This window comes from Chionomys nivalis, chromosome 11 (assembly GCF_950005125.1).
Source record: "Chionomys nivalis chromosome 11, mChiNiv1.1, whole genome shotgun sequence".
Taxonomy (NCBI): domain Eukaryota; kingdom Metazoa; phylum Chordata; class Mammalia; order Rodentia; family Cricetidae; genus Chionomys; species Chionomys nivalis.
In genome coordinates, this window is record NC_080096.1 from 25743461 (window position 1) to 25766461 (window position 23001).

At 44.9% G+C, this 23001-nt stretch overlaps 1 protein-coding gene across 2 annotated transcripts in view; it reads left to right on the top strand.

Annotated features, from left to right (window-relative positions):
• LOC130883383 (protein argonaute-1) overlaps positions 1-23001 on the top strand; it is a 33438-nt gene that overhangs the window by 5536 nt on the left and 4901 nt on the right. The window contains exons 3-18 of one of the 2 annotated variants that reach the window (XM_057783701.1): positions 1272-1392; positions 1844-2025; positions 2405-2541; positions 2767-2901; positions 3035-3122; positions 3736-3883; positions 8726-8845; positions 9212-9343; positions 9469-9602; positions 15663-15847; positions 18130-18289; positions 18476-18566; positions 19470-19664; positions 21565-21699; positions 22269-22370; positions 22714-22913. In XM_057783701.1, coding sequence (XP_057639684.1) covers positions 1272-1392; positions 1844-2025; positions 2405-2541; positions 2767-2901; positions 3035-3122; positions 3736-3883; positions 8726-8845; positions 9212-9343; positions 9469-9602; positions 15663-15847; positions 18130-18289; positions 18476-18566; positions 19470-19664; positions 21565-21699; positions 22269-22370; positions 22714-22913 — 2265 coding nt within the window. The remainder of the gene's footprint in view (positions 1-1271; positions 1393-1843; positions 2026-2404; positions 2542-2766; positions 2902-3034; positions 3123-3735; positions 3884-8725; positions 8846-9211; positions 9344-9468; positions 9603-15662; positions 15848-18129; positions 18290-18475; positions 18567-19469; positions 19665-21564; positions 21700-22268; positions 22371-22713; positions 22914-23001) is intronic. The other variant, XM_057783702.1, reaches the window with a different exon arrangement.

Sequence of the window (23001 nt, forward strand, 5' to 3'; positions counted from 1 at the left end):
TTCACTAAGTAAGTGTATCTGTAAGCTAAAATCCTAGGAGTGGATTGCTGGTACAAGACTGTTTAAGTTGAGACTTTGTCAATTTTTAGAGGCAGCATCATCTAGGATGTTAGAGTGTAGGTTTTCAGGCTACACTGTAGACCTGCAATCAGAAGCTGATTTTAATAAAACCAATTTTCATTCACCCCAACCTTGCAAGAATTCAGAGGTTCTATTGCATATACTTACACCAACCTAGTACATCTGATTCTTTTTCTTTTTCACGTTTGAATAAGTAGATAGTTGTATCTTGATCTAATTTTAAATTGTATTTCTCTAATGAAAGAAGTTAAAACATGTTTCTATATATATGTATATAATAATCTGTGAAACATGTATATAAAAATAAATGTATATGTTACAATCTATGGAAGAGGTGTTTCAAATGCTAGTAGATGGGTGAGTACCTATGTAAGCATGTTTGTGTTTGTGTCTGAGAACTCAAAGTGGCCTTAGCTGCTATTCAATGCTCTTTTCATTGATGTTAGAGCTTTTTGACAGAAGGCTGTTAGAAGTTGGTGGGAAAGGTTTCATATAATCAGTCTATGAGGGATGTAAGTAATCAAGATGAATTTCTGGGTAGCACTAACCTGGTTGGGACTGTAACCACTTGCTTTGCCATTGTTTCTAGTGGACCATTGTGAGTATGTTTGATGTTACAGCAGTCCTTAAGAGTTTGGTTTAGAAAGCGGAAGGTCAGATAGTTGGGTGTCTGAATATATGATGGCTATGCGGGATGTAAATAGGAGAATGCCAGAAGTGAAACTGGGGATAAGGAGATAATGGAGAGAAAACAGTGGTAGAACTTCAGAGAGCTGGAGAGATGAACTCACTCTCCAGTTTACTGTATTTCTAGTTTGGCTAGCTCTTTCCCCATTGTGTTTTTGTTTGACAGACAGGGAATTAGAGGCTGTGGAAGGTTCAGGGTAGACCTGGGAACGAGCCCTTCTTCCCTCGAAGGTCCGTGAGGGTCGTGGTGGTCTGAGGACCAGCAGCAACACCTAGGATGTCAAAATGTGGCTTTTCAAGCTATGCTGCAGACCTGCCAATCAGAAGCTGCTATTAAGGAAACCTCCTGGCGATTCATAGGAATGTTGACACTTGAGAAGTTCTGCCGTAGAGTAGGCGTTATGAGTGAGCATAGTAGATGGGACAGTGCCTGAACCTTGAGCAGTTTCCAGAGGCCTGCGGTGATCCACTCAGACTCCACATGCCACGTCTGTCTTCCACAGGGAAGTGGTGGAGTACATGGTCCAGCATTTCAAGCCTCAGATCTTCGGGGACCGCAAGCCTGTGTATGATGGAAAGAAGAACATTTACACTGTCACAGCACTGCCCATTGGCAACGAGAGGGTAAGGCTAGGGATGTGGCCAGGCGGGCGTTGGGTCTGCAGTGGGCCAGAGCACATGGACACCACCTAGGGTCTCGTAGTCCAAGGATCCTTTTTTTCTTTTGTTCTGAAAAGTTTATTTTGGGGACATAGAGGCTCAGGGTTGATGCTTAGTGTACTGTGTGCCTGTCTCCAAACAGATCAAGGTAAGACTTAAAACATAGACCCAAAGGATTTCCTTCCGGGTTGAGAGGGCCAGAAACATTGAAGCGTCATCCTTGGAAAGAGGGCTGTAGGTTTTCTATGCTGTAGGTTTTTTTGGTTTGGTTTGGTTTGGTTTGGTTGTTGTTTTTGTGAGCCCGTGGTGACTTTAAGGGTTATGGCGTGTCAGTGGAATAGGAGCCAGTGGATGGTGCAGGAGGACCAGGCTGTGGGAATGTGAGAGTGACCCTTTCCTTCTTTCTGTTCTGAAGGTTGACTTTGAGGTGACAATCCCTGGGGAAGGGAAAGATAGAATTTTTAAGGTCGCCATCAAGTGGCTGGCCATTGTGAGCTGGCGTATGCTGCATGAAGCCCTGGTCAGTGGCCAGATCCCTGTGCCCTTGGAGTCTGTGCAAGCCCTGGATGTGGCCATGAGGCACCTGGCATCTATGAGGTACTGAGTATAGTTATTATTTAAGCTACAGGTGTTGACAAAACTGCTGCTGGGGGAGGAGGGAGTGAGTATGGATTAAGGTCCCACAGTGTGTCACTGGGATAAAGAAACTGAAGCCTTCCCATGTGTCAGGCAAGTATATATATATATATATACATTTAGATGGTTAGATCCCTGGCCCTATCCTTAGATACTATCCCCGCAGGGCAGAGAAACGGTAGAAACTTGTACAAGGTCAGTCTTACTATTGGCCCAAGAACAGAGCTGGCTTTAAAGCCCTGGTGTCCTGCCTTCCAGGCCAGGGCTCCTCCGTGCCCAGGATGCCTCACAGGGTGGGGGCCTGTGCCCGAGGGACCAGTTCTCTGCCTGTCCCTGCCAGGTACACCCCTGTGGGCCGCTCCTTCTTCTCACCGCCTGAGGGCTACTACCACCCGCTGGGGGGTGGGCGCGAGGTCTGGTTCGGCTTTCACCAGTCTGTGCGCCCTGCCATGTGGAAGATGATGCTCAACATTGATGGTGAGTTGGGAGAGCTATGGAGCCAGGGGCACCCTAAATCCAGTGACCACACTCCCAGCCTCATCCCTCCCAGCTCTGCAGCCACACTCCTAGTCCTGGCACACCCTGTCCCTGTCCTGGTACCCTGCAAAGAAGAGGGTATTAATTGTAATGCCTTTATTTTTATTTATTTATATTTTTTTCTGAAAGACTCTGAGCCAAGCTATCTCTCCCCTGTCCCCACAGTCTCAGCCACTGCCTTCTACAAAGCACAGCCAGTGATTGAGTTCATGTGTGAGGTCCTGGACATCAGGAACATAGATGAACAACCCAAGCCCCTCACAGATTCTCAGCGTGTCCGCTTTACCAAGGAGATAAAAGGTGAGGATCCACCCAAATGGGGAAGGGAAAGCGCTGCTTTCTCTGACCCTAACAGGAAATCTCCCTGGGAGAGGCCAAGCAAGGGCCCGTGAGCAACCTGTTTCAACCTTGACAAGTAGTGTGTGTATCTCAGGCCTGAAGGTGGAAGTGACCCACTGTGGACAGATGAAGAGGAAATACCGCGTGTGTAATGTTACCCGCCGCCCTGCTAGTCATCAGACGTAAGTTGCAGCATTGCTAAGCACGGTCATCTGGTAGCAGAGGGCTAAGTTCTGTGACCCCACTCCCTTCTCGGGTGTCCTTCAGAATAAGACTTGCACTGGCCTGTGCTTGCAGATAAGCGATGAGAATTTGGCGTCCTCTCCCTGACCTTCCCAGATTGTTTGCGCACCCCATGTGTTTTACCTTCTTGATCTCTTGGTTTCTTCCTTGGACCTATTCTGTAAAGCATGAGCAGTCCACCGATTACTGTTGGGTTTGTAGATATAGAACATTTCAATTCATTCTTCCCTCTGAAAAAACAAGTCAGGATTCCTGGGTGAGCTGTAAGGAAATCATCAAATTGCAGCCCCTTTTGTGGTGCCAGGCTGTGTTGGACTCTTGTCTTTGGTACCTATTCTGTTCAGACTTTAGAATACAGATGAGTCTGTATACAGTTGACTGATGTGGAACTTGTGTATCCAGTCCTTGGCTTTTCCAGGGAAGCCTCATGGCACTTGCTTTCCCATGAGTGACATGGAAGAGGAAGCAAGGCCTGGTGCCTTCTTTGGTTGGATCTGCAGAGAGGTGGGGGTGGGAGCTGAGTTACATACCTCCTTCCCTCCCTCCAAACAGGTTTCCCTTGCAGCTGGAGAGTGGGCAGACTGTGGAATGCACCGTGGCACAGTATTTCAAGCAGAAATACAACCTTCAGCTCAAGTATCCCCACCTGCCCTGCCTGCAAGTTGGGCAAGAACAGAAGCATACCTATTTGCCCCTCGAGGTAAGGCTACCAGAGATGGCCATCGGGCCTGTTGAGCCGGTCACAGTCTCCCTCCTCATTCTCAAGTTTGGAAAGATGATGTTCTAGGAAGGTTTACGGTTGTCTTCATGTGAAATATGGATTTTCCAGTTGCTAAATTCCTTTCTTTTCCCCAGCTTTGTTCTCATGTTCTTTCAGGGCTGCTAGGCAGAAGGGCAAGCTGTCTGTCTGTCTGTCTGTCTGTCTGTCTGTCTGTCTGTCTACCTAAGGCAAATATTCATCCTGGGAATATAGCCCAAGCTGGCCTTAAACTTACATTTAGACAGGGATGACCTTGAATTTCTGATCCTCCTGTCTCTACCTCCCAGGGGCTGGGATTCTAGATATATACTACCACACTCAGTGGTATTATGGGGTATTGGGAATTGAACCCAAGGTTTTATGCATGCTAGGCAAGCACTGTGCTGAGCTGTGTCCCTAGCCTTGTATTTATTGTCAGGATGGAGATTTCAGATATTCACACACATGTTATCTCTTAATTTCTCTTTCCTGCTCTCTACAGTTAAGGATGATGAGTTACTTGAAAATACAATTATATCTTATTCTGAAGAAAATGGAGATAAATATTCCCTGTTGCCTCGGTGGTTAGTGTGCTCTCTTCTGGGAAAGTTTCAAATCTCCAGATTTTCATGCCTTTGTACTTCACAAACCTTTGAAATACAGCAGTCAACAAGAGAATAGTAATACTGTCTAAGTCAAAGAATGCCAGTGTCGAGTCTCTTGGCAAAGCCTCATGTAGAGTTTCTTACCGCCTTATTCTCTGGTCCGGTGTGTGACTGTGAAGCATCATCAGTGTGCCGTTAGGACAGGCCTCACCTGAGCTAGTTTAAAATGCAGAATCTCCATCTATCTAAAGGGGGAATCATCTGTACATTAGAGTTGGAGATGTGCTCCTCACACAGACCCCCACTTATTCCAGCAGTAAGTAAGGTTGGGTAGCTTCTGTGAACTTAAAGCTCAAGCTTTTTTTTTTTTTTTTTTTTTTTTTTTTTGAGCTTCTAGGGTTCCAAAGCCTAATCCAAGAAAGGGAGACTAAAGGGAGAAGAAAGCAAAGCCAGAACTCTGGCTTGTTTACTAGCAGCTGATGTGCAGAAAGGGGGTGGAGGCCGTGTGTTCTTGGAGGTTAAACTGAGGTCCTTAGAGACAGTTCCAGCTAACTTGGTATGTACTGCGAGCTGGAAGTTTGTAAACAATGTTATTTATGTGAAATGGTAGTTTTCAGGGTGAATTATTTATATAGTTGTATACCTTGATTTGTATTGTTGCTTATTTAACAAGTATTTATTAAGCTCATAATATATGTTACATATAGTTTTAGGTACTAGCAGTATAGAGATTAAATACATGGAAAGGTTCCTTCCTCTCGTGGAACTTGTATTCTTCTAGAAAGACAGACAAGAAATCGATGAGCACCATATGTAATCTCAAACGGTAATGAGTGCTGTAAAAGTAATAAACAGGCTAAGGAATAGAAGTAAGATGTGAGCGGTCAAGTGACTATTTTAGTTATCGTTGTCAAGGGTGACCCCTCCTAGGAGACATTTGATCTGAGACCCAGATTGTGGCTACCATTCTTGTAATAATAGCAGGGACAAGGTTTCCTGGCAGGGGGGACAGCTACTAAAGTTCTAAAGCAAGAGCTGGATCTTTCTAAGGGACAGAGGACTGTCATACGTAAGGGGGATAAGTAATAGGGGATAATGGTGGAAAAGGTGGAGGGTTAGATTATGTTAGGTGTTGAGGAGGATTTTAAAACATTTGTAATAGCTTTATCAAGACATAATTGACATTATAAAAATATGATAATATATAATTCAGTGGTACTTAGTATACTCACAGAATTATGCAGACATCATGACTATTTAATTTCAGGGTGTTTTATCACCCTCAGAAAAACCCCATACTGGGCTGGAGAGATGGCTCAGTGGTTAAGAGCATTGCCTGCTCTTCCAAAGGTCCTGAGTTCAATTCCCAGCAACCACATGGTGGCTCACAACCATCTGTAATGGGGTCTGGTGCCCTCTTCTGGCCTGTAGGCATACACGCAGAAAGAATATTGTATACATAATAAATAAATAAATATTTAAAAAAAAAAAAAAAGCCCCATACTTCTTTCCCTAATGGCCCCTAGTAACCATTAAGCCATTTTCCATCTCTGGATTTGCCTGTTTTAGACAAATTATATAACCAGAGTCATACAGTCTATGTCCTTTTTGTGAATGGCTTTTCTTTCTTTCTTTCTTTCTTTCTTTCTTTCTTTCTTTCTTTCTTTCTTTCTTTTCTCGAGTTTTTGAGAAAGGGTTTCTCTGTGTAGTCCTGGCTGTCTGGGGACTCGCTCTGTAAACCAGGCGTCCTCGAACTTATAGAAATCCACCTGCCTCTGCTTCTAAAGTGCTGGGATTACAGGTGTGCACCACTACGCCTAGCTGTGAATGGTTTCTTTCACTTAGCATAATTGTTCTAAGATTCATCCTCATTGCGATGAGGGTTGTTCCATCATGTGGATATATCATTTTGTTTCTTCATCATTGATGGGCTTTTTGACTGAAAGAAGGAAAATCCTGCTGTAAGCATTCATTTACTTGTTTTCTCTGAACACACTTTCATTTCTCTTGAATGCATACATAAGAGTAAATGTATACGTAGCTTTTTAGCGTCCTGAGTGGTGCCAGATTTGTCTCCCATTTTGCAGTCCTGTGAGTAGTGAGTGGGGGTTTCAGTTTCTAGTCAGGAGGGGTTTTATTTTAATTATACTGGGAATCTGTGAAGGGTTTAAGTAAGAAAATGAGGATAACATGAAGCCCCACATATAGGAACTAAAAGCAACCTGTGCCACCAACCTAGGTCTTTGTGGTCCTTATGCAGCTGTTCAGGCCACTGAGACCCAGCAGAATCATTTGTTCGTGTTCAAGTCAGTTCATTCCTGCACTGATCTTTTCTTTTTCAAATTGTAGGCAGCTGTGCACAGCATAAAAGTTACCATTTTAAGCATTGAGCATGGAGCTCTGACATTAAGTACATTCACTTTGTTGTCTGTGTCTCATCACTGTCCATCTCCAGAAAATTGTCCTCATCTGGAACTGGAGCTACACCCGCTAGGGCCCAACCCCCCTTCCAGCCTTGGCAGCCTCTGTTCTACTTTCTCTTTCTAGGAATTGACTGCTTCTCTAGGTTCTTTATGCAAGGAGAAGCCTATATTCATCCTTTTTGACTGGCTTGTTTCACTTAGCACGATGTCCTCAGGGATATCCATGTTGTTGTGGTGTGTTAGGATTCTTCTCCTATTTAAGGTGCAATACACAATATCATATTTGGTTTATATTTTTTAATGCTGATGGACACTTGAGTAGCAATACCATGTTCCACAGCAGCTTCACTGGTTTGTGTTCCCACCAGCAAGGCACAGTTCCAGTTTTAGTCCTTACTTGGTTTTCTGGCTGTGTTAGTTGTAAAGCTGTACCCGCCTATGGAGTGCCACTACTTGAAAGCATCTTTAGGAAAGTAAATTCCAACAATCCTGGGTGCTCATGTATATTCTTTGAAATGTGGAATTTAAACGCAGGTGCCTGTGGCCTGGCTTTCCTTCCTATTGTTTTGCATGAATGCCGGGAGCTAGGACTAATGCCAGTGCATACAGAACATTATTCCTACAGAACAAGTTACTTTTTCTTCTTGACTTTAGAACATCTTGAGACAGCTAGTGATTTTTATTTGTTTTTATCCATAGCTGAGATGAAAGAAGTTGAGTCTCAGAGCAGTTAAGAGATGAGCCCAAGGTAACATCATTTAGAAGTACAGAGCTTTTCTTCAAACACAAGTCTCCTGAGACCAGTTGGCTTTCTACCCTGTTATAAGCTTTCCTCTCCCTGTGTCCTGATTAGAGGTCAAAGTCTTTTTTGTCACTAGACCTTGTTTTTGTTTTAAAGATTTATTTATTTCGTGTACATGGTGTTTTTGTCTATATATACTCTATGTGAGGGTGTCGATCCCCTGGGACTGGATTTACAGATGGTTGTGAGCTGCCATGTGGATGCTGGGAATTAAACCCAGGTCCTCTAGAAGAGCAGCAGTGTTCTTAACTGCTGAGCCATCTCTCCATCCCCTAGGCATTGTTTTTGATCTCCATCTTGTGTGCAGAACAGTGGAACCAAGTAGCATGTTCCTCATACTAACAAGGAACACTGCCAGTCAATAGAAATAGTGATTTCTGTGGCTGGAGATACAGCTCAACTAGTACAGTGCTTACTTAGGATGCATACGGCCCTGGGTTCAGTCTCTGCACATACCCTGCTCTCACACACATACCCCTTGTTCCCCAGCACACACAAAAGAAAAATGAAATAATGATTCCTGTACTTTCTGTACCTCAGGGGCTCAAGAATTTTTAGCTGTCTCTTCTCCTGGTTGGTTGCAGATGGAGCAACATACTTCCTGCCACCATAGAGAGCTGCCATAGGAGTCTGATTCGCTTAGATTATATTGGGTTTTTAATATTCAAAAGAGCTGTGTACTTAGTCCTTGGGTAAATAATAATGTATGCTCTAATTTATTGAGTGCAATGTTCCAGGGCTGTGCTCCGCTCTTTAAGTGTTTTATTTAATCCCTGGACACCCTATGGGATTGTAATTATTCTCATTTACTACATGAGACCTGATTGATCACAGACCCGGATCCCAAACTCTTGGTCACAGTGTATTTTTTTATACACAACTCTATAGTCCTCTCCCCCATGTTTGAATGCTAAGCTACTGTATAAGGACAGGCTGCGCTCAGGCCATAACTACTTGTCCCTCATTTCCTCAGGTCTGTAATATTGTGGCCGGGCAGCGGTGCATTAAGAAGTTGACTGACAACCAGACCTCAACCATGATAAAGGCTACAGCTAGGTCGGCCCCAGACAGACAGGAGGAGATCAGTCGCCTGGTCAGTGGGACTGCTGAGCGATGCATGCTTGTTCCCTGAGCCTTTGGGGCCCTCGGTAGCATGGGTGTTTTAATGGTGGGTCCAGCAAGACCTCCCTTCAGGAAAACCTGTCTGGATTTATTGTTTGTGACTTTTCAAGGTTGCTCTTGCTTCTTGCCTTTAGCTACTCCTTTCTCTTTTCCCTCCTCTCTGATTCTACTCCCACTTGCACTACCACTCCCTTCATTTCCTGTTTCTCCCACCCCCTTTTTAGGGCTAATTTTTGGCAGCCTCAGCTTCTCTTCAGGGCTCTCTCCTCGGGACCCAGAACGTGAGCAATCTTGCCAAGCTGCTGGTCTCCTGAGATCCCCTTCTTTTGCCCTGCAGATGAAGAATGCCAGCTACAACTTAGATCCCTACATCCAGGAGTTTGGGATCAAAGTGAAGGACGACATGACGGAGGTGACGGGGCGAGTGCTGCCGGCGCCCATCCTGCAGTACGGCGGCCGGGTGAGCAGGGTCAGGGCCAGACAACATCTCTGGGGCATCTGGGGGCAGTTGGGTTACATAGCTTAGGGGCTGTTGTTCCCTCCTCCCATGGCTTTACTGAGGCTCACCTGGGTGCCCCCTCTGCCTGTCCCTAGAACCGGGCCATTGCTACACCCAACCAAGGTGTCTGGGACATGCGTGGGAAACAATTCTACAATGGGATTGAGATCAAAGTCTGGGCCATCGCCTGCTTCGCACCCCAAAAACAATGTCGAGAAGAGGTGCTCAAGTAAGGATGGAAGAGAGTTGGGTTTGGGGGTGGGTGAGTGGGAAGGATCTCAGAACTGTTGACCCCACAACCTCTAGGGTCCGGGTTGACCTGCCTTTTCTCTTTTAACTCTGCTTTTTTTTTCCCTACTCACATTTCTGCCTATTCTCTTCTGTCTGTCTGTATGTGGTCAGAAGACTTCAGGAGCCATATCTATGTCAGAGATGAATTTTAGGGTATGAATCACCTAAGGAAGCCCTGAGTCATTTTATTGTTCTAATTATCATAATTGATAATAAATAGTAGTGGTAGTAACTATAATGTTTATGCTAACATTATACACTTAAGTGACTAATTTATGTTCTTTCATCTTAAGCGTGAGTAGGTGGTGTCTTAGTTGCTTTTCTATTGCTATAATGAAACACCGCAACCAAGGCAGCTTATAAAATAAAGACTTTATTGGGCCTACGGTACCAGAGGAGGAGTCCATGACCATCATGGCTGGGGTGTGGCAGCAGGCAAATGTGATGCTGGAGCCTTGACTGAGCGTTTACATCTGAGAGGGAGCAAACTGGGATGGTGTCTGCTCTTGAAACCTCAAAGCCCACCTTTCAGGGACACATATCCTCTAACCAGGCCACCCCTCCTGAAAACAGTGTTACCATCTGGGCCCAGGCTTTCAAATATCTGAGCCCATGGGGGCTATTCTTATTCAAACCAAATGTGGTAATATTTTAAGACACGGAGGCTGAAAGAGGTTAGATAACTTGTCCAAAGTGCGCACATCAGGAAGGGTTCAGAGTTAGGATCAAATCAGATATGAGCTTCAAAACTTATATTTCTAATTAGAAACTTTTTTTTTTCTATCAAGGAGCAGCAGCTGATCCTCTGAGCTGTGCTCGTCAGTACATAGTTGAGTCAGATCCAAGTGACCTGAAGTAGGTGCACATGAGCTGAGAGGCCCATTGTCGTCCTTGAGAGGCTGGGAGATGGTAGGCAGCAGGGGAGAAAAAGAGAATTGTCAAATAGCTTAAGAGAAGTTATCAGCTTGTTAGAGTAGATGTTAGAGAAGTAACAGCCTGAATGAGTAAACAGAAAACTCACTTGACACTTTTCCTATAGGCTTTAGGTTTTTTTTAGAGTTTTATTGAGTTAGCTTAAAACACCAAAAAGTGCACATACGTAAAGGTATGGTTTAGTTTCTGGTGTCTTTTTAAGTGGTGGCTCTATACATGGGAATCGGGTCATTGTATTCTGGTAATGAGGAAGTCAGTGGAGCTGACCATTTTGACTTTGACAAAGGTAATGGAGATTTGTGCTCTTTGTGTCCTTGATAGAATTACTTCCATCAGCTCCTGCTGGACCCAGGCCTTCCAGGCCCTTGGCCTCCCTTCCCCCTCCCACACACAGACACGTAGCCCCCACCATCATAATTGTAATTTCTCTTCACTGGAACTTTTTTATTTCCTTATTTGTTCTTTAGTGTCCTTTCCTGGATTCGTTAGATTTAGGCCAGGCCGTCAGTCCTGCATTAGATCTGGCATCGCGGCAGCACTAGAAGGGCCCCAGCTCTTTGCCCTTATGTCATAGTAAGCCCATTGGTACTGCTATCCTTTTCCTACTCCTTGTCCTGCCCTGGTCTAAGGGTTTTGTTTGTTTGTTGTGGCTTTTTGGGTTTGCCAGGGATTGATAAACCTAAGACCTCTCAGGTTTGGAGGAATTCAGTGCATCAGGCTCTCTCTCCTCGGTGACCCCTACACGTAGGGCATAGGGAAGTGACTTGTGTATCTGGATCCATGGTACCTGATTTAATGAATACTTCTGGGCCAAAGATAAAGATTCCTGCGTGTTCAGCCGGGAAAACTGTGGCATGTAGAGGAGACTCTAGGGAAAATATACATAGAAAGTAGAAACTGGGAATAGAAAAGCTGGGAAGTAAAGGAAGCCAAGGCTCCTAAGTATAGAGGAGGATGCGGGATTCAGAGCAGAGAAAAGCATCCTTTCCACCAAGTGGGGAGTGTCAGTCCTTTGTCTGGCTTTATTGCTGTAACTGCATCACTGAGGGTGTGTGTAGAGAGCCGTGTGGAGTCACACCTGATGGCTATGTGTAGAGAGCTGCGTGGAGTCGCACCTACTGGTGCTGGCTTCCGCCCTCCGCGATCCCAAAAGCGAGTGCTCTCTGTGATAATAAACTTCTAATATCAACTAAGCCTGACTTATGCTATTATCACGCAATGACTGTCAGCTGCTTGCATATGCGTGAACCTATGGGCAGTGCCCACCTGGCAATCTGAGGTTGGCGGCCCAGGCCTACTTAAGGGCTGGGAGAGGTTGGCCCGGGGGAGAGAGGAAGAGAGAAGGAGGGAGAGAGAAGGGAAAAGATTGCTGTGAATAAAGTCCTGGAATAAACTGCAGTGAGAAGAGCTCTGGTGGTCGCGTCATCCTTGCTGGACGAGGGGGACCGTGACAGGTGTGGCCTTCCGTAGTCTAGATATTTCCGTACTTTTTGGTTCCTAGCATTAGACATAGTATTCCAGTCATAGTCTGGTATTGGCGGGAAGAAAGGGAATACCCACTCTTGAAGTAAAGACCCATTATTAATGAAATCTGTTTTTTTTTTTAAAAAGTTTTGATTAATGTTTTGGTAGCTATACTATAGTTGTATGTGAAGCAGAGTAATGGAAGAAATACTGCTAGCAGACCATTAAAGGCTTATTGCTTATTTACAGGAGGCAGTGGTTAGCTTATAGTGCATTTTCATTCATTCATTCATTCATTCATTCATTCCAGTTTTTGAGTGGGGATGTTGAGACAGTAAGTATTCTTGGGACACAGTATCATTCTGAATCTCTCAGGCTGGCCTCGAATTCATGGTAGTCCTTCTGACTCAGTCTCTCAAATGTCAGGATTATGAGTGTATGTATGCCTTGAGACCTGCAGATTGTAGGTTTTTTTTTAATGTTATTTATTATTTTCTATTTGTTTGTTTAAAAGATTTTTTTTTTTTTTGCCGGGCGGTGGTGGCGCACGCCTTTAATCCCAGCACTCAGGAGGCAGAGGCAGGCGGATCTCTGTGAGTTTGAGGCCAGCCTGGTCTACAAGAGCTAGTTCCAGGACAGGAACCAAAAGCTACGGAGAAACCCTGTCTCGAAAATAAAAAAAAAATAAAAAAAAAAAAATTTTTTTTGAATAATGCAGCTGTGAGACATGATACCTCAATGCGTATAATCCCAGCACTCAGAACACACAGACAGGAAATTACCTCATGTTTGAGGCTGCCTGGTGCTATGTATTGTGAATTCCAGGCCAGTCAGGCCTATGTAGTGAAATCCTATCTCACAGTGATGGTGCTCGCCTTTAATACTAGCACTCAAGAGGCAGAAGCCAGCTAATCTCTGAGTTCAAGTCTACAGAGTAAGTTTCAGGATAGCAAGGACTGTTATATAGAGAAACCTTGTCTTGGGGGGGAAAAAAAGCCAAAATTGTCTTAGGGTTTTTTTTTATTTTTTTTTATTTTTTATTTATTATGTATACAATATTCTGTCTGTGTGTATGCCTGCAGGCCAGAAGAGGGCACCAGACCTCATTAGAGATGGTTGTGAGCCACCATGTGGTTGCTGGGAATTGAACTCAGGACCTTTGGAAGAGCAGGCAATGCTCTTAACCACTGAGCCATCTTTCCAGCCCCCTGTCTTAGGGTTTTTGTTTCTGTGATAAACACCATGACCATAAACAACTTTGGGAGGCGAGGGTTTATTTTGCTTCCAGTTCCACATCACAGTCCGTCGCTGCAGGAACTCAGGGCAGGAACTGAAGTAGAAGCCGTGGAGGAGTGCTGCTTACTGACTTGCTCAGCCTGTCCTCTTATGCACCAGAGGGCCACCTGCCCAGGGCCTGTACCACCCCTGCCCAGGGCCTGTACCATCCCCTTCGGCTGGGCCCTTCCCCAGCAATCACTAATAAAAAAAATGCCCAAAAGGCTCGTCTACAGATGAAATCTGTGAATACGTTTTCTCAGTTGAGGCTCCCTCCTCTCAGGTGGCTCCAGCTTTTTGTTGTTTATGAAAAGTTAGCCAGCACAATAATAATGTAGAAATAATATAGTCCACACCCACATAGTCAGCATTCACAGTTTCTTCATGTTTACATCATTCTTTTTTAAAATATGTAAACTTGACATTCTCTGATGGCCTGCATTGCAGTTTCATGCTTCTCTAATCATATGGTTGCTGGTGTGAATTATAATCTTACTCCCCAGGATTTTTTATGAATGTATATATGATTTATATCTACACAAAATATGCTGTTTCTACCTTACACATTTTTATTAAATATGTGAAAAAATACATCCTGAACTGTCATTGATATGAATGTGGTATATGTTTTTGAAACATTCATTTCTGTCCTCTTTGGGTTTTTTTGTTGTTGTTGTTTTATGTAAGAATTAATACAATCTTTTCTCATTTTATATAGCTATCTCCATTCCCATTCCTTCCCCTCCTCCTACCTCATCCTTTCCCTGACCCCACCCTCCCATCCACTCCTCAGAAAGGGTAAGGCTTCTCATGGGGAGCCAACAAAGTCTGACACATTACTTCAAGATAGGTCCAATATCTAGGCTTGAGGTAGGTCCAAGACCCTCCCCCTCTATCTAGGCTGAGGAAGGTATCCCTCCAAAGAGAATGTTCTCCAAGATGCCATTTTAAGCACTTGGGATAAATCCTAGTCTCACTGCCAGTGGCCCCACAATCTGTGCAAGCCTCACAACTGTCCCTCACATTCAGTGGGCCTAGTTTGGTCCTATGCAGGTCCCTATCTAGTCCTGTCCTATCTCTCTCAGACCCTCCCCCCATCAGTCCGGAGTCAGTGAGCTCCCACTAGCTCAGGCCAGCTGTTTCTGTGGGTATCCCCATCATGGTCTTGACCTTTTTGCTCATATTATTGCTCCTCTCTCTCTTGAACTGAAGTTTAGCCCAGCCCTTTCCTGTGGATCTCTGTATCTGCTTCTATGAGTTGTTGGATGAAGGTTCTGTAATGACGGTCAAGGTAGTCATCAATCTGATTATGGGGAAGGCCTGTTTAGGCACCCTCTCCACTGTTGCTTAGAGTCTTAGCTGGGGTCATTCTTGGAGATTCCTGGAATTTCCCCAAGTCCTATGTTTCTCTCTAGCCTATTAATGGCTCCTGCAATCAAGATATCTCTTTCCTTTTTTTGCCTCTTTGTCCTTCCCTCTTTTTGAGCACCCCCTTTCCCTCATGCTCTCCTCCTCCCTCCCCTCCCCCTCTCCATCCACCCTTGTTCCCCCCCTCCACCCAATTTTCTCAGGAGATCTAAGTTGTTTTCCCTTCCTGCAGGATCCATGCATATCTCTGTTCTCTTTATTGATTCCTGCTTTTATTAAGTTTTTTACTCAGTGCTGTGTGTGAATCCAAGGCCTTGTACTTGTCAGATAAGCACTTCACAGCCAATTGCTTTTCCTTTAAATAATACGATTTTTAAAAATTAAAATACTTGGCGCTCATTTTTTTTTATATTTATGTAGCTACATCTACCCTCTTTACCAACTCTGTTGCCTTTCTCAGGATTAAACCTAAAGCCAGAGGAAAGAAACTTGCTTAATATTTGGCTCTTTGTCTTAGGGAGTGAGTAGGGGGTGGGAGGAGCTCGTCGTTTCCTTGAGCACCTTCTGTGTGTCCATCACTGGTTGACCCCATTTACTTGTGGCAGAGAAGCCTTACACTTAGGCATCTGTTTGCTTGTTTTCCCCTGTGGACATGTGATAAGTACAGCTATCCACAGCTCTCACTCAGACAGAGTGAGAAGGAAGACAGAGCCCTGAGAATTCCCACAAGTCCCTTGTCTGCTTTCTTCAGCTCCCTTAGTACTCTTTAGTTGAACAAGCTGTCTTACTTTCCTCTACTTTAAATGTAATTTTTACATGAAATGTAATTTTTACATCAACTATGGTTGGATCATTCATGCTAGAATCTCACAGTGCTGAAGACCCAGGATAGAGGCCTTTGGTCCATCAGATCCAGTGGGGTTTATCACATCCTGCCATGACCATGTTTGCGCTACAGGAACTTCACGGACCAGCTGCGGAAGATTTCCAAGGATGCGGGGATGCCCATCCAGGGTCAGCCTTGCTTCTGCAAATACGCGCAGGGAGCAGACAGCGTGGAGCCCATGTTCCGGCATCTCAAGAACACCTACTCAGGACTGCAGCTCATTATCGTCATCCTGCCCGGGAAGACGCCGGTGTATGGTACAGTTCTCCTGGGCCGTGATCGTAATGATAGGACCCGTTTCACGGTGGCCCTCGGGGCTTCCAGAGAGTCAGTGGAGAGTTTTGGCTTTAGCCAGAGATGTTCATTAATGTCAGTTTTTTGTTTGTTGGTTTTTTTTTTTTTTTTAATTGGAGAAATATTCTGTCTGAGCTCTTGAGTCTGTGTTTTCCGAGGCTCCTCTGCGACAGGGTCTTTGCCAGGCCGGGGGTACAGAGATGGGTCAGGCCAGATAGCAGTCACTTAGGAGTGGGCTGTTCATTAGGACATTAGGAGCTCAAGCTGCATATGTAGTGTTTCTGCTGCTGTTCTGCCTAGTGGCTTGGGCTAACGTTTCTCCCTGTTTCCCCTTTATTATTTACCAGATGACTGTAAGCCTCTTGCTCTGTCCTCCCTTCCTCTGCCTGCTTCAGACACTGTGCCGCTCCTTTTACTTCACTTCTGCATCTTCCATTCGGTTTGGTGCCTTTGGGACGTCCTACTTCTCAGCTTTTAAACATCTTCAGAGGAGCTGTCCTGAAGCACACTGCAGCAGTTCTGCAGCGTGTCTGGGGCTTTCTCCTTGGTTTACATTCTAGGCGCATTTCCTCACCAGCACTTACTCTTTAGCCTGCATCCCTCTGCCTCGTCCCACCACTGCCCAGCTTAGTACTATTATCATCTTAAAAGCAGCCCTGGAATTCTCTTTAGTTCCCGTTTGTTTGTCCTCTCTCCTCCTTCTACAGGTTTATTGGTCATCTTTTCTAGTGTGTGTGTGTGTGTGTGTGTGTGTGTGTGTGTGTGTGTGTGCATCTCTGCCATAGTATATGCGTGGAGGTTGGAAGATAACTTGAGGAGTTGGTTCTCTTCTATGAAACGAGTTCCAGGGATTGGGCTTGAGTCATCAGGCTTTGTGAAAACACTTCCTCCATACACCCCTACTGAGTCCCCACTAGTCCCTCATACCTTTCATGAATTTATTATTTATTTATTATGTATACAGTGTTCTGTATGCCTGTAGGTTAGAAGAGGTTACCAGATCTCGTTACAGATGGTTGTGAGCCACCATGTAGTTGCTGGGAATTGAACTCAGGTTCTCTAGAAGAGCAGCCAGTGCTCTTAACTGTTGAGCCATCTCTCCAGCCCCCCAGATCAGATTTTTTTAAAACAACCACAAAACCCCAAAACTAGTTGGGCAGTGGTGCAGTACACGCCTTTAATCCCAGCACTCGGGACACAGATGGAGGCGGATCTCTGTGAGTTCGAGACCAGCTTGGTCTACAAGAGCTAGTTCTAGGATAGGCTCCAAAAGCTACAGAGAAACCCTGTCTCGAAGAAAAAGAAATTTAAAAAAAAAAAAAAACTTCACTGGTTTTCCTTCAGTGCTGCATACAGGGCTTTCAGCTTTCTCCTGCACTGTTCACGTCACAAACCTACTACAAAGTCATTGAGAACCCAGCCTCAGTCCTTATACCAGTCAACCAAGTTAGGCGAATTGCCCAGCTCCTCTGAGCTTCCTGAGTTGGTTATGTAAGAGGCAGCGTCTAGCAGAGACCTTGGCAGAGCAGGCGCTTTAGATGCTCATTCTGGGTTGGTGCTTTCCACTCTGGTTGTGTTCTTCTCACGGCGTTTTCCCTTCACTTGGAATGCGTATCGTACCCTTAAGATTTTCTCCTCCTTTCAAAACCTAGTTTAAATTATACTTCATTTTCTAATGACTTTTCACAAAGTATCACCACAGTGTAACAAATATGCCTAGAAGGTTGCTACCACTGGGGTCCCTCACTACAGCCCCCTCCCTCCAGGAGGGACCACTGTCCTCACCTCAAACACTACTCTGAATTACTCGAAAATAACTGTTTTCGGGTAGACTGTTGCTTGCTCTTTTTTACTGTGTAACTCAGGCTGCCATGGGAGTCATGCTCTTTCTGCTTCCGTTGCTGGGGTTATGTGTTCAGCCATCACATCTGGCTCAGGCTACATTTTTGCATGTTTCCCCTCTGCTGGGATTGTCCTCTTTGAAACCCCTCTTTCCCAGATACCAGTTCAGTTATTACATGCTCCTTATTACCCCTCTTATACATTCTTATTGCTCAGTTTACCACTGTTACATTTTTTTTGTGGTTTTAAAGATTAGTATTAGACATTAAGCATTGTAAGAATAAGGACCAGGAATCCTTGTTTCTAGTCATGGTATTCCCTAGAATTTCATATACTATGTAACATCTAGTAGACTTTCAGTAAATTTGCCAAATGCACTCATCAGTTTTCTCTCTGCCCATAGCTGAAGTGAAGCGTGTTGGAGATACACTCTTGGGAATGGCAACACAGTGTGTGCAGGTGAAGAATGTAGTCAAGACCTCACCTCAGACCCTGTCCAACCTCTGCCTCAAGATCAATGTCAAACTTGGTGGCATTAACAACATCCTAGTCCCACACCAGCGGTATGAGCTCCCATTTGCTTGCTTTTGTCAAGGTAACCTGCTGGGGATTGATGAAAAGACAAGAACCACCTCCAAACAGAGTGGCTGAAGCAGAAGAAGAAGAAGAAGAAGACTAGAATGGGGACTGGATGGTACCAGCCAGAGAAGACGCAATTCCTCACCATTTTGTTTTCTCTCCTTGCTCAGCTCTGCTGTTTTTCAACAACCAGTGATTTTCCTGGGAGCAGATGTTACACACCCCCCGGCTGGGGACGGGAAGAAGCCTTCCATCACAGCAGTGAGTGATTCTTTAACTCTGAGTCCTTAAGCGTGCTCGTGAGTTCCCTGTCCAGCCAGTGCGCCATCCCTGTTACCCGCTAACCTAACCCTGAATGGCACCGTTTAGAGGGAAGAGTCGGAGTAGGATCTGGGAGGTGGAGCACTGATGCTACAGCTTGTGCCAGAAACTTTGTCTCTCAATAGCTTTCTCTACATTTGTGTTTTTCTTTCTCATTTCAGTATTAGGGAGGGTGAGGAAGTGACTATGTATCTCTTCTCTGAGATCTCTTTTAAGGGATTACTTAGTTGTAGGATTGACCTTTCTTTTACTTTACTTCGACCACTGGTCCATCAGCTGGGTTAGCTGTCTCTCTATTCCCTACAGTATCTAGAGCACTTAATTTTTTTCCTTTCACCTTTCATGGTGGGTATCAGACCCAGAGCCTTGGTCTGCTAGGAAAGCATTTTATCCTGAACTAGAAGTCTCACCCCTAGAGCACTTAATTTGACAGGAACAATGAAGAAAGAAAATATAAAATGCAGCTGCATGAATGTGGATCAGTTGAATGACCTTGAAGTCAAGGTCGTTCTTTAGGGCTCATGTCATTCTGATGAGCGTAGGTGTTTTCCAGGTACTGCAAGGGCACCAAAAGCAAACATTCTTATCACACATTAAGTGAATTCTGCTTTTGTGGCAGCACAGATTGAAACCAGTGTTTATTGGACCCTAAACCCTGTTCAGTGTTTCTGCATGGAGACCAGGTAGCTACTGTCCTCTGCTGCCAAGACTCCTGGTCTGGGAACATCCTGAGTGGACTCGCCCAGTTATACAGCATTCTTTCTCAGCAGTCCTTCCCCAGGCCTGTTGTGTCACAGCAAGGGAAGGCGATATCCCAGAGGCTGGTGCTTTCTTTGTTGTCAGGTGGTAGGCAGCATGGATGCACACCCCAGCCGATACTGTGCTACCGTGCGTGTGCAGCGCCCACGGCAGGAGATCATTGAAGACTTGTCCTATATGGTGCGGGAGCTGCTTATCCAGTTCTACAAATCCACCCGTTTCAAGCCCACCCGAATCATCTTCTACCGAGATGGGGTCCCTGAGGGCCAGCTCCCCCAGGTATGGTTCCTAGTTCTTGTTGCAGTCAGAGGGCTACTTTTTCAGAGCTGGTGGTGCTGGGAGAGGCCGTGGATCACAACCGAGGAGTAGAGTAGTGTTCATTCATGGACCGCTGTTTCCACACCGGTGTCTCAGTGCCCTGTGGTGGTTAGTGTTGAACCATTTAGACCAGTGGCTCTTTTTCTTTCTTTTGAAGCAGGGTCTCACTATGTAGTGCTGCTGGGCCTGGAGCTCACTATGTAGATCACCCCACCTGACAGAAATTCCCTGTCTCTTCCTCCTAAGTGCTGTGATTAAAGATGTGAGCCACTGTCCGCAGCCAGGCCGGTGTTAGCACTGCCTGAATATCCCCTGGAGCCTCATTTCACAGCGTGTGTTAAAATTCAGCTGTTTTCACGAAGCTGTCAGCAGCTATTAAGCTCCACTGAGACTTCCGTGCCTTCGTTTTTTCGCTTAATTATCAGTTACCATAGTGGCCTGAGGTAATTCCTACTAGTAAAATCAATAGATGTGGTAAAAATGAGACTTGGGGTGTTAAAACTTGTTGAAGTCTAGTTTTAGCTAATTGCAATGTTCATCATTTATACCATTAAAATAGTTCTTTTTTTCTTGTAGCCCAGGTTGGCTACACACTTGTGATTCTCCTTCTTCCACCCCCTCAGTGCTACGGTTCTAGTTTGCACCATTATGCTCAGTTTATGAAATTATTTTTCTGTTATGTTCCTTGAGATTGAACCCAAGGCTGTGTGCATACAAGGCATGTGCTTTGCTTTGCTTTAGTCATATTCTGGTCCCTACCTGTTTTGACTTTCTGTATCCATTGCCTATTGTAGCATGTCTATTTTCTTATAATCCTGATACAGTTTGTTTATTTTTTAAATTATATTCATCCCCTTCTATATGCATTGCAGGAACTGGACATCTACTTTTCTCTGGTGTTTTTAACCCTGTCTACTCTTAGAAATCTTTTTTTTTTTTTTTTTTTTTTTTTTTTTTTTGGTTTTTCGAGACAGGGTTTCTCTGTAGTTTTGGAGCCTGTCCTGGACCTAGCTCTTGTAGACCAGGCTGGTCTCGAACTCACAGAGATCCACCTGCCTCTGCCTCCCGAGTGCTGGGATTAAAGGCGTGCGCCACCACCGCCCGGCCTACTCTTAGAAATCTTGATTTTAAGTTTGGATAATTTCTTTACTTTGTTGTTGTTGTTGATGTTTGTTTGTTTTTTTGTTTTTTGGATTTTCGAGACAGGGTTTCTCCGTAGCTTTTGGTTCCTGTCCTGGAACTAGCTCTTGTAGACCAGGCTGGTCTCGAATTCACAGAGATCCGCCTGCCTCTGCCTCCCGAGTGCTGGGATTAAAGGCGTGCGCCACCACCGCCCAGCCTATTTACTTATTTAGTTACTTACTGGCTTTTTGAGACAGAGTTTCTGTGTATATCGGCTCTGGCTATGCTGGAACTCACTCTGTAGACCAGGCTGACCTCAAACTCACAGAGATCCCCCTGCCTCTGCCTCCTGAGTGCTGGGATTAAAGGTGTGCGCCACCACTGCCCAGAGTCTTAAGTTTGGACATTGTAATCTGTAGTGTCTTCTCTGTGACTTTTTTCCTGAGCACTGGGACTAAAGGTATGCACCACCACACCTTTCTAGTTCCATGTCTTAATGTACTTCTGTAGGATCTCTTTTTGCATGGAGACCAGATGGGTACTGTCTTCTGATGCCAAGACTCCGAGGTTTTCTAGGAATATATCAAATGAAAATGGGCACCAGGACCTCTCCTTTCTAATTTTTGAGCATCAGCTTAGAAAGCTTATGTGCATAAAGCCATATACAAGTTGTAATGTTTTTAGTTCAGTAATGAACTAAAAAGGCCTTGAGTCTTCTCGCTCTCTACCTTGTGCCTAGATTCTTCACTATGAGCTGCTTGCCATTCGAGATGCCTGCATCAAACTGGAAAAAGACTACCAGCCTGGGATCACTTATATTGTGGTGCAGAAACGCCACCACACCCGCCTTTTTTGTGCTGACAAGAATGAGCGAGTGAGTGAGGACGTGCTGAGGTCGCCAGTACTCTCATCCTGTCTCCTTTACCTTGAGAGAGAAAATGTCTGGGAATTAGTTGTTTTTCCTGTGTGTCCTCCCTGGCTCTGTTTTCCCCATGGCTTTGTGGCCCATCCTCCACCACATTCCTTCCCTTAGTGCCTCCTGCTCCCCTCCTTCCCTTATACTTCCTCTCCTCCTCCTAGCTCCCTGGCCTAGACCCTATATATAGACCAGCTCCCAGAGAAGGGAAAGGGAACTACCATTTATTGAACTTCTCCTATGTGCCAGACACTGTTCAAGGAATCTTCCTCACAGCAACCCTGTGAGGTAGGTACTATTAATATCTCCGTTTAACCTCAGAAAGGTTAAATGACTTGCTAAGATCACAAAGCTAGTAAAGAGCAAAACCAGGATTCAAATGCTTGACTTAGAAGCCTAGTATTTCAAGACCCAGTTCCCCGTGAGAATAGAAACTTCTTTATTCTTGGAATTCTGGGAGACTGAGAGTAGAATCCAGCTAAGGCCCTAGTCAGGTCTTGGGATCTTGGTTGTGTTTGTCTCTACAGATTGGGAAGAGTGGTAACATCCCCGCTGGGACCACTGTGGACACCAACATCACCCACCCGTTTGAGTTTGACTTCTATTTGTGCAGCCATGCAGGCATCCAGGTAGCTGGACCATGTCCTGGGGTTTTCATTGGGTCAAGGCTTAGTGGTTATTCCTCCTGCATCTAGAATATGTCTCTTATGGCTGAGTATATTAAAAGCAGAACTACTGTTAGTAAGCCCCAAGCACACTTGCAGGTTTCTTTATAATATTTGTGATTTTGTGTCTTGTGTCTTCATGGGGGGTTACAGTATGGTCATCCAGCCTAGCCATATTCTTGTGTCTTCATGGGTTGGGGTACAGTATGGTCATTCAGCCTAGCCATATTCTTGGTTAGTTTTGCTCTTTTGTCAGCAGCCATCCCCTCTGCCCAATCAGGGACCACTAACCTCCTTTTCTTCCTAGGGTACCAGCCGACCATCCCATTATTATGTGCTTTGGGATGACAACCGGTTCACAGCAGATGAACTCCAGATCTTGACATACCAGCTGTGCCACACTTATGTACGATGCACACGTTCTGTCTCTATCCCAGCACCTGCCTACTATGCCCGCTTGGTGGCTTTCCGGGCACGATACCACCTGGTGGACAAGGAGCATGACAGGTAAAGACTTTTCTTTTTGCTTCAGCCTCTCATACCGATCCTTTCAACTTTAGTTGATAGAAGGAAGTGGATGTTACCCTACCTAAAC